Raw genomic sequence first — 9,865 nt, 5'->3', positions numbered from 1 at the left:
TACTTCCTCTTCTGCCAGCAGCAACAGCATTTGCAGCCTGGCTACTATTTACAGTAAACTCTCCATAGATAAGTTTCAACACTCAGTTCTTCTCCACAGATCGCACTTGCAAAGCTAGCCCATCCCAACAGTAGGTCTGCCAGAGGTCATCAAACCGTCCAGTGCTACATTTTGGATGGAAGGCATGACTATAAAGCAGCACACTTTGCAGTGTCAACTTTGACTTCTCTTCATTTCACCAGTCGTAGACATCTGGTTCAATAGTTCTTCCTGTAGTTGACCTGTGCAGCAAAGCAACTTGACTTCACACAGACCAAGAAAAAGGCCAAGGCTAAACTAAATTCTGTATCTGATTTTCTGTCTCTGTTGCCAGGCAAAACCTTGCAAAACCTTACAAAACTATATCCACCCACAGCTCTCCCAAGGCAAGGGATGGACTCAAGGGTGCAGGCAAGCTGCCTTTTCTCCTCCCACAGCTCTCCCAGAGCACAGCATGGAGTCACAAATCACCAGCCCTGTGTATCCTTCTCTACTTCTCCTCAAGTGCTGTCTGTTCACCACTGTTCCCTGGTTTCATTGGCATGAACAGAGATTCACAACTAAAACATTACAGTGCTTCCTACTGAGGGCTGTTTCTGGTAGACCATTTGGGCAGTAAGAAGTTGTTAAACTCAGATTCGGATTTCAGACCACTGCCAGGAGCAGAACACGACAACACTCACTGACTTTATGCTGCAGTTGCTCCAACTCTTTCCTCAAACAGTCATTATTTTGTAGCTTTTTGCTGCTTAAAGAAAGGGTGACAAGTTACGGGTTTTCCTTGAGTACCTTCCCTGCACTATCCCTGAATCTACAAAGGTCTTAGATCTGGGATGCAGATAAGATGAATAATCACCACACAGCTAGTGAAGCAATTGCTAGTTATGGCATTCACACTTCAACCCCTCTGTCCTCCTTGGCAAGGCCTCCAAGCTACAGAGAGTGCCAATCACACAGAATGTCCTCTGTAACAGCAAACGGGAAAGGCAGAAGGTGTTAAGGTCCCAACCTAGCCCTTCAGGTGCTGGGACACAAGGAATAAGAATAGGATCAAGGAACACCTGGTAAGATGGTTTCAAAGTTGTCCCATACCAATCCCCGACAGGCAGAGCACAGCACTAACGCATGAATTCCCCTCTGCCACCATGCTGTATGCTCTGCAGACTACAGAAGCCCTGTCCTCCTGGTCCAATTGGGACAGCCAATATATTTGGATAGAAAAGTAGGCAAGATGCACATTAAGAATTCAAATATCTGAACTAATATCTGCACCTACAAAGGCAACTTGGTGAGCTGACTAAATATTGTGAGTTAAAAGCGCTTCAGCAAAGGACTTCGTGTGAGGACACCCAACTCGAAAACAAGGTTGGTCACGGACCTCTGGAAAATCATTTTAATTTTGTTTTCCATTGTCCATTTCCTCTCCTGAGAAGTAGATGTACTTCTCAGAGTTTTGGATCACTAAAGAAAAGGCAAAGGAAGAAATCACAAATTCAAAAAGCCCTTTCTGCCTCGTATCCAGCACATTGTGCTCAGTTGTTTAGCACAGAGATGGAGCTGCATTGTGCCAGGCTATATTCACAGGCTGCTGTTTCTTCACTGGGGTTTCAGCAACCTAGACAAGAAGTGATCTATGTGAGAGGTTTACAGGTTCTGTACCATCCCATACTGCTTCAGTTGCAGTGGTTGCAGTGCCTTTACCTTCACTACTTTCTAGCTTATTATGCAGCTGCTGGAAGTCCTGCTCCTGCTCAGTCAATTCACAGACTGAATTGATGATCTGAGGGGAAGGGCAGGAACTTATTTTGTATGAAAATAACTTAGTCCAGGAAAGAACACAGGTTGTAAGCTGGTTCAATTTCAGAAGCTGGAAATACAGAAAGAAGTATATAGAGGAAAAAAAAAAAAAAAGATGCGATCCTTCTGTCCTCCTCCTACAGAGGGCATGGATACAGTAAGAAACAGCTCTTGGGGTTCTAGAAGGTAAAGGGAACTCCAGAAGGAAGGAAATTTGTAAACTGAAGCAGTTCTGTCCTAAAGAACTGGCAGGTCTGATGTCCTGACACTTCACAAAACTCATGATTAACAGTGGGAAAAGGTTGCAGAACTAACCATAAAGATTATGGCAAGCTGCTATATAGGTTATGTTAAAAAAGTCCAAATCTGAGGCTTGGTCTCTGATGTGGCAAATGTGCTGACAGGTTATAGGGAGCTGCAAAGAATATGTGCTTTCAGATAGGGAAAGTTTTAACGTGGAGGCTTTGTTAACTGTTTTAGTAAGCATCGTTCACCACACAGTGACAGGGGGCTTTCAAACAGCGCACGATGAAAAACAACCGCACAATACAGCGTGTTATAGTATGGGTGGGCACACGGTGCGACTGTAAGGAAAATTAGCTCTGAACAGAGGCAATGTCCCGCTCGGACGCACAACGGCAGACACCCAGCAGAAATGGCGAGGCCCTGCTGAGGCGGTAACCCAACCGCCACTAAGACACGGAGCCCCTGCCCCGCCCCGCGCGCGGAACCCTGGGACATGGAGTCCGCGCCGGGTAACCCAGCGCTGCGGCTATGGAGGCGCGCACTACAACTCCCATGATGCTTTGAGGGGCGGACCGTCTCCTAGGAGACGCGGCGCCTCGCGTTCCCGGCGGCCAGAACTACCCTTCCCGTGAGGCCCCGCGCGGCGGGCGGCATGGAGGGCCGCGTGGCGGAGCGGCTCCGCGGCGCGCTGGGCCCTTTCGGCTTCGAGGTGCACGCCTTCAAGGTACTGACGTCATGCCGGGAGGGAGGGGGGGACCGTCGTGACGTCACCCGCGGTGACGTCACCACCCGGCGGCTGCTCGGCGGCAGGGGGCGCCGCCAGACCGGGAGCCGTGAGGAGGAGGAGGAGGAGGAGGAGGAGGAGGAGGAGGAGGAGGAGGAGGAGGAGGAGGAGGAGGGGGGGGGGGGGAAGGGCACGGGGCTGAGGGGGGCGCTGGGGTAAAGGTGCCCCGGGCAGCCCGTCCGGCCCGGCTGAGGAAGGGGGCTAAAGAAGGGTACGTGTGGCCCCGGGGAGAGTAAAGTCCTCTTTAAAAAAACCCTCCAGCGGGTTTAAAATTTAATCTAAACGCCGAGCCGGCTCCGCATTTCAGCGCCAATTTCGGCCCCTTGTGTGCTCCACGGTGGGGCTGTTCCATGATTAACCCACGAACCCTCTTTGCCCCTGCTTAAAAGTCTTTCAAACCTCTCGCACTGTTATTAAATCAAATACTGGTTTGTTTCCTCAGCCGTCAGCCAGTCAAGACATTGAGTCAGTTGTACAAGGTCACTGCTCTTGCCTCAAAAAGGTCGTTGCTGCTGCCTTATTCTGCTTATCCGTGATGCTTGGGTTTTCCATGATGACAGGCCACCGCTCCTCTGTATTATTCGGCCATTACAAGGGGAAGATTACGTCGTCAACATTAATCTAGTAGGAAAGAGACCTTCAATGAAAAAATTATAATCTATCTAGAACAAACATGACCTTCCCCTCCTCAGGGAAAGTTGTATTTGTCACCCGAAATAATAGTATCTTCCGTGGTGTATTCGTTATCTGGCAGAAGGTAAAAGGGAATGAGGCTCTGAGAGAAAGGAAATGTCCAAAATGTGGAGGAGAATTTAATAATACTGCTTTTGCAACGCATGGCAGCAGAATTATAGGCAGAACCCAGACGAAAAAAAAGGCTGCAGCTGCCAGAGGGAAAGCTTACGGCACTGTGTCTTTCTAGATTGAATTTTCTTACAGCTTGCCCTGGTGTATTGACTGATGTAAAACGGGAAATTAGCAAACCTTAGATTCACATCTCTGTAATTTCTTTAGCATCTCAATTCAGCATCTTCAACAAGAGCCACAAAACTGATTACACTTTGGGGTTGACGTAAGAATGCATCTTTATAGTAAACTGAGTTTACTCTTGCTTACGTATGTGCGGGTCTGGCTGCTACTGTCACCTCTAAAGTCACTTTCACATTAATTTCACTGATACTTAGAGGTGATCAGTACCTCGCACCTTCAGGCTCAATATTAGCGTTACACCAGACATCTGAGTGTTAGACTTGGTCCTTAGGGCATTCCAGGAGAGTGGGAGTCGTCATAACCCAGAGACTGGTGTTACTGTGCAATTCGTTAGTGGTGGAGTGTGAGGCTTTCAGTCATTACCTCCTTGTGTTCAGCAGTTGCTGGTCTTGTCCCTGTCCTCCTGGTCATGTCCTCCTGCCACCCTGGCATGACCCCTCTGGACTGTGTTACATCCAGCCCTGAAAAACAGCTTCAGACTGTGGCTATGTCACGATCCATGCACTACAGCTGATGTTCTGAGGGATTCTAGTGCTGCTAGGAGCTTCACATCCTTCATTTTCACACAGAAATGTTTCCTGCTGAAGCGGTATATCATGCAGCTTGTCATATGAGCAAAACAGAAGTACCAGTTTCTTCCTGGCTGAGACAGAAAATTTAAACAAAACATAAGAAATAAACTCACAAAATGATAGACTTCTTCCAACTAGTGAGAGGCATCACAAGAATCAACTGATCAGCAAAACCAGAAGGCACGAAGTAGCACAGGGACAGATTACAGGGTCTTATAAGGACCTTACTTTCAGTCAGTGAACTCCAGCGAATGGCTCTGCACCAGGAATAACTGAGGAGTGAATGTGCTCTTGGAAAAGAGCATTAAACTGATACAGGGAAGATTTCAGAGCACGCCGCTATTCAGCTTTCTGCTGTGTCAGTGACAGCTGGATGCCCCTCCTCCACGTGACACAGCTAATTGTGACTTGCACCACCTCACTCCAGTACACTGGCTTTAAGCAGAAAAAGACTTTGGATGCTTCAGCTCTTGAGCTGATTATAAACTGTAGTCCGTGCTTTATTTCCTGTGTGGTCTCCTGCAGTTAAAAGCCCTTTGAGGTCTTTTGCATCTTTGTCTAGTCAGAGAGGTCTGCTTTTCTGGCATATAGGTTCTGTGAGTTCTTTGTTATAGGCAGGGACATTTGTATGCGGGATTTTAATTCATAATGAACCTGCTTCCACTGGCACAACAGGCACTTGCTGTGAAAGTGAGTCATGTTAAATCAGATCACTGAGGTTTCAGGTGACAGAGGGGCTGTGACCTGACTAACTCCTACTAAGAAGCAACACAAGTAGTAGGAAACTTGTCTAAGGAAGGATCCAAGGGAGAAGCAGAGAAAACAACTGTAAAAGCTTTATCTAAACCCAAACATCTGATTTGCATTGGCAAGGCTGGTTGCTGGTACTTCCGTCTGTGGTTTCTGAGCAGAGCTGGATAAAGGGCAGTCTTGAGCTGAATGTGGGAGATCACTCTTATCTCTCACATCAAGTACACCTTTCAGAAACTCTAAATCCCAGTATGCAAAAGAACCTGGTTTGAATGGAAGGCACTCAGGCAGGCTGCATATCTGGGTTGCAAATGAAGGTGGCTACACTTCTTTCTAGCATTTTAAATTCCTGCATGCCCACTAGCAAAAGCATGGGGTCCCTGTTTTAATGGAGATTTGTTTTTCTTTGCCAAAGGTTGGATGGTACAATGCTGTTCTCCAGCCGGCCTTTCATCTCCCCTACCCAGATGACACACTGGCCTTCGTTGTCCTCAGCACGCCTTCGATGTTTGACAAAGCCCTTAAACCTTTTGTGAACAAAGAACGGTTAAAAATAATCCGGGATCCTGTGGATCAGTGTGTTTCTCATCATTTGTCAGGCGTGAAGGAGGTAAGAGCCTGAAATACTCTTTTTACTACTGTGGCATATAAACAAACAGGTGGATTGAGCAGTAGGCAAAGCCTTCCAGGTCCCTGCACTTTCTCCTTAGAAGGATGAAGCATTATTCGTATTCTGTCTCTGCCATTACAAGCTGTAGCTATGTGGAGTGCTTTACAGTCACAATTTGAAAATCCAAGGCTGCAAGCACGCTGATAAGATTTCAGTAGCAGGATGTGGAAATTTACAGGCTTCTCACAGTGCCTGATTTGCTAGGATCTAGCATTTCCGTGGTGGCAAGTCGTTTCCCATGAGTCTGGGCTGATGTTTTTGTCTTTTCACAGAAATTCCCTGACCAGAAAGTGGATATCATCTTTGATTATGAGATCCTGCCGAGCCGAAAGCCCAAGTTCTTGGCACAAACAGCTGCCCATGTTGCTGGAGCTGCATATTACTACCAGAGAAAGGATGTGAAGCTTGATCCTTGGGGGAAAAAGGTGAGGCAAAATCACAGTCTGGGAAGAAAAAAACACCAAAATGCAATCACTGAACTGTACAACATTTTTTTACCCACTAGTTCTTCCCGCAGATAAACGGAGAGGAATATCTTGATCTCTTAAATCTTCTTAGGTGAATAAAGTTCAATGTAAAAGACCTATTGGTTGTAACATTATAAATAGGGGAAAAAAACACGCTGTAGTTAATTTCTATGTTAAAGTTTCAAAAAGAAACCCCTCTACATTACAGTATGGTGTGGGGGGCACAGGAAAATGGAAATTCAGTGCCAAATGTTCAGGAAAGAGCTTTCCTTTCTTGCCTTTATAGCACTCCAGTAGGGGGCTAGGAGTGAGAAATTGCGTCAAAACTTGATGTTTGAACTCCAACCATTACTAGAGACCACGTGAAACATGCTAGATCTTTCTTTTTTACTTTCAGAAGATCTATGGCGTGTGTATTCATCCCAAGTATGGCGGTTGGTTTGCTATCCGAGGTCTCCTCCTGTTCCCAGATATTCAGGTCCCATTCCTGCAACAGTCTGCCCCTGTTGACTGTGTGAGCACAGAGGAGAAGAGAACTGAATTGCTGGAGCAGTTCAATTTCCACTGGCAGGACGGCTGCTACAGGGACATAATTGAAGTGAAGGAAAGGTACTCAGAGGAGCAGAAAGCCTACTTTGCCACTCCCCCAGCAGAGAGATTCAGACTGCTAGGGCTGACACGTTTCACAGAGTAAAACGGTTCCACGAAGGGGCTGGGCACAAGCAAAGCGTAACTCCCCAGCACCTACTTATCCGTGGTGCTGAGGAGGAAGGTGTGCTGATACAGAGAGTGCAAATCCAAGCATTGCAGACCGTGTCTCAGTCCAAACATCAGCTTCTCAGAGTTGAGAGGGAGCACTGCATCGTAGCTCTTAAGGTCTCGAGGAAGGTGGAAGCAGTCTGTTCCCTGCTGTTGCTGAGTTGGTAGGTATTTTTGGGAGCCTGGTTAAGATACCCACTAGTCATTGGTTGGGCAAAGTTCAGAAACCTTGGCAATTAGGAAACTCATGCCACTCATTGGAAAAGTTATGATTTTCTCAAGAATTTTCTTTCCTAATATTTTGGTTTTACTCTGTATAAGAGTGAAAAAGTTTATTTCAGAACACAATGAATAAAATTATTTCTTTTGGTCTGAACTCAGAGCAGATACTTTTAGATGCATCCAGGATTTTCTTACCCTGTGTCATATCTCTCCCTAGAGAATACATGTTCAGTCCTCAGAAAAAAAGTTTTTTTTCTACATTCCTTCACTTGTAATGAATCTGGCTTAATTCAGTTAAGAAAACTTTTCTGAATTCCTTAACCTGGAAAGAAAATTCTCCAGAGATAGTTTCACTGAGTGGCATGGTCCTGTGCAGGAAGCAGAAGTAAGCAAAACACAGCCAACAGGAGCCTCCTTTTTCACGTAGTTATGAAAGGGAAAGGGACAGTGTAAAGGTCGTAGCTTGAGTCTGATACATTTCCTCTTCACTCAGGGTCAGCTTCTCAGAACAAGGTGGAGTCCTTAGGTCAATTTTGAAGCACTTACCATACAACAGCCTACTAAAAACCTGGAAAAGATACTGAATAATGGCTATGAGTGGAATTTTTACTCACATTAAGATAACTAACTGAAAAAGTCAGTTCTCATGACCTTTTCCTAAGGTAGATGAGGCTTGAATTTAAAATATTTTCCAGTGCTATGCCAGCAACACCACAGTTTTAAAGCTCTAGTTTCCTGTTGTAGTTTCTATATGAAGGAGATCATAAACTTGCACACATCTGAAAGCCGCTGCACAAAGCATTGTTGCGCTCAGAGACAAGCAGATAAAAGGGGAAAATATTCATGACTTTCACATTACATACATTGCTGGTTAATACAGCTTCAGAGAGCAACAACTTCTTTAGATGACTGTTCTGTTAAATTTGTTCATAGGTCACAGTGGCAGGGGAGTTTGGGAATTAATTTACCTTTTAGCATGCACTTTGAGGCTTACACCTCATTAAAATAATGCATTATAATAAATGAAAAGAATGTTTTGTGGAAGTTCTGTTACTTGACTGTAGTGCAGTGTTGCAAATTGCTAAGCACTTTTTCCCTTTCCCTGATACCAACATAATTATAGAAAACTATTCACTTCGCAGAACTGAGCCCTTTCTTTCTATTTTGTGTTGTGGTTCTTCATCCCTTTTGGAGACCCAAACGCTGAAGTTGCCCTAACAGTAAATCGCTGCTTGATTCAAAATCAAGATTCAGCATAACAAGTTTGTTTTTCTCTAAACAGAGTAGTGAGCATGTGATCACCGATTGTTCAGTGTATTTGCTGTTACAAAAATGTTTGTTATTTTCCATGCTTTGTTCACCGCAACTGGCTAAGGCATGCAGCTGCCTTACTGCGTGATAGTGGTATTGTGATTTTTAAGTCAGACAAATTAATTGTTTAAATTATTGTTTAAAATAATTAAATTGTTTAAATTCTGTTCATTATAGAATTACTGCTGGTTGAAATGTTGGTTAACCTTCCAGAACTTCCAAAAATCATTACAAAGTACTGAATCTCTTAGAAGGATAAATACAAAACAGAATTGGATTTTTCTTTTCACATGACAATTTAAAGTAAAATTGGGGGTTGATTTCTTACAAATATTTAGTATTTTGTCTTAGTTCACGCCTTAAATATTACCATAGTCATTTCATTACAATTTTTTTGTAATTTATTTCTCTTCATATGGTATTTTGGTTAATAAAATGTACAATAAATTTGTAAGTAATCCTGAGAACTGAGTATTTTTATTTAAGCTAGGCAATGATTAATTTGTGGAGAGCTGAGGATGTTAAAGTGAGAATTGATCACCATGTTTTTAACATACTGAAAGTATTGATCTACCTAGGACAGACAAAAGCCAGCATTTGAAAACAAAAGAAAAACTTAGTGATCTTACCAGAAGCTTGTAAACTATTAAGGCAGGCTCACCTGGGATACTGCAACATAAAACACACAGTGTAGTAGGAATTAAGTCTAAAAATGTTTATCTTCAGTAGGTCATTTGAGCAAGATTATTTAACAACAAGCACATGACGAGGCACTTTGATTTTCTTCCTCCATTCTAGCAGTGACAAAAGTTCAAGGTGTCCAGCAATACATAACTCATGCTTGAGGGATTTTCCCTCAGTAACTTGCAATTACTGAAATTCTTATATGTTAAAACATATAAATACTGACTCAGATAAAGGCAAATCTGTGTTCTTTGTGCTTCTAGCAGTTACCTCAGAGCTGGTGTATATATACATAGTATATATACTTTCTTTTAGCCAGGTCACTAATCGCCAGAGCTGCAGCTAGTAGTTTGCTTTCCTTACTGGTCTGTGTTATAAAAAGAGAGTTTGAGAACCTGTTTAACTTCTCACTTCTTGAGACAAGACCAGACATGGTCAGAAATGGATCATTCTTGGATACTGAGGCATCATGAAGACATTCTTATCTTAGGCAGTTGCAAGTATCATGCAAGTAATTACAAATCTTTGGGTAGAGTATTTTTTCAGCTACTACATTTTATACACATTTTCGCTA

The 9,865-nt window shown here is 43.9% G+C and overlaps 1 protein-coding gene across 1 annotated transcript; it reads left to right on the top strand.

Annotated features, from left to right (window-relative positions):
* The first annotated feature begins 1,963 nt into the window (after positions 1–1,963).
* MMACHC (metabolism of cobalamin associated C) lies at positions 1,964–9,065 on the top strand. Its single transcript, XM_080602262.1, has 4 exons — positions 1,964–2,806; positions 5,594–5,788; positions 6,121–6,273; positions 6,713–9,065. Exons 1-4 carry the CDS (start codon positions 2,735–2,737, stop codon positions 7,007–7,009), a joined length of 717 nt encoding a protein of 238 aa, XP_080458388.1. The 5' UTR covers positions 1,964–2,734; the 3' UTR covers positions 7,010–9,065.
* The last annotated feature ends 800 nt before the right edge of the window (positions 9,066–9,865 follow it).

This window comes from Anser brachyrhynchus, assembly GCF_964034855.1.
Source record: "Anser brachyrhynchus genome assembly, chromosome: 8".
NCBI classification, from domain to species: domain Eukaryota; kingdom Metazoa; phylum Chordata; class Aves; order Anseriformes; family Anatidae; genus Anser; species Anser brachyrhynchus.
The sequence above is the reverse complement of the archived record's forward strand: the minus strand, read 5'-3'. Positions and strand labels throughout refer to the sequence as shown.

Excerpts from the sequence above, each read along its gene's own strand:
- MMACHC (XM_080602262.1), top strand. The coding sequence starts at position 2,735 with ATGGAGGGCCGCGTGGCGGAGCGGCTCCGCGGCGCGCTGGGCCCTTTC. Across the intron at positions 5,789-6,120 it reads ATTTGTCAGGCGTGAAGGAG|AAATTCCCTGACCAGAAAGT; the intron begins GTAAGAGCCTGA and ends GTCTTTTCACAG. Across the intron at positions 6,274-6,712 it reads TTGATCCTTGGGGGAAAAAG|AAGATCTATGGCGTGTGTAT; the intron begins GTGAGGCAAAAT and ends TTTTACTTTCAG.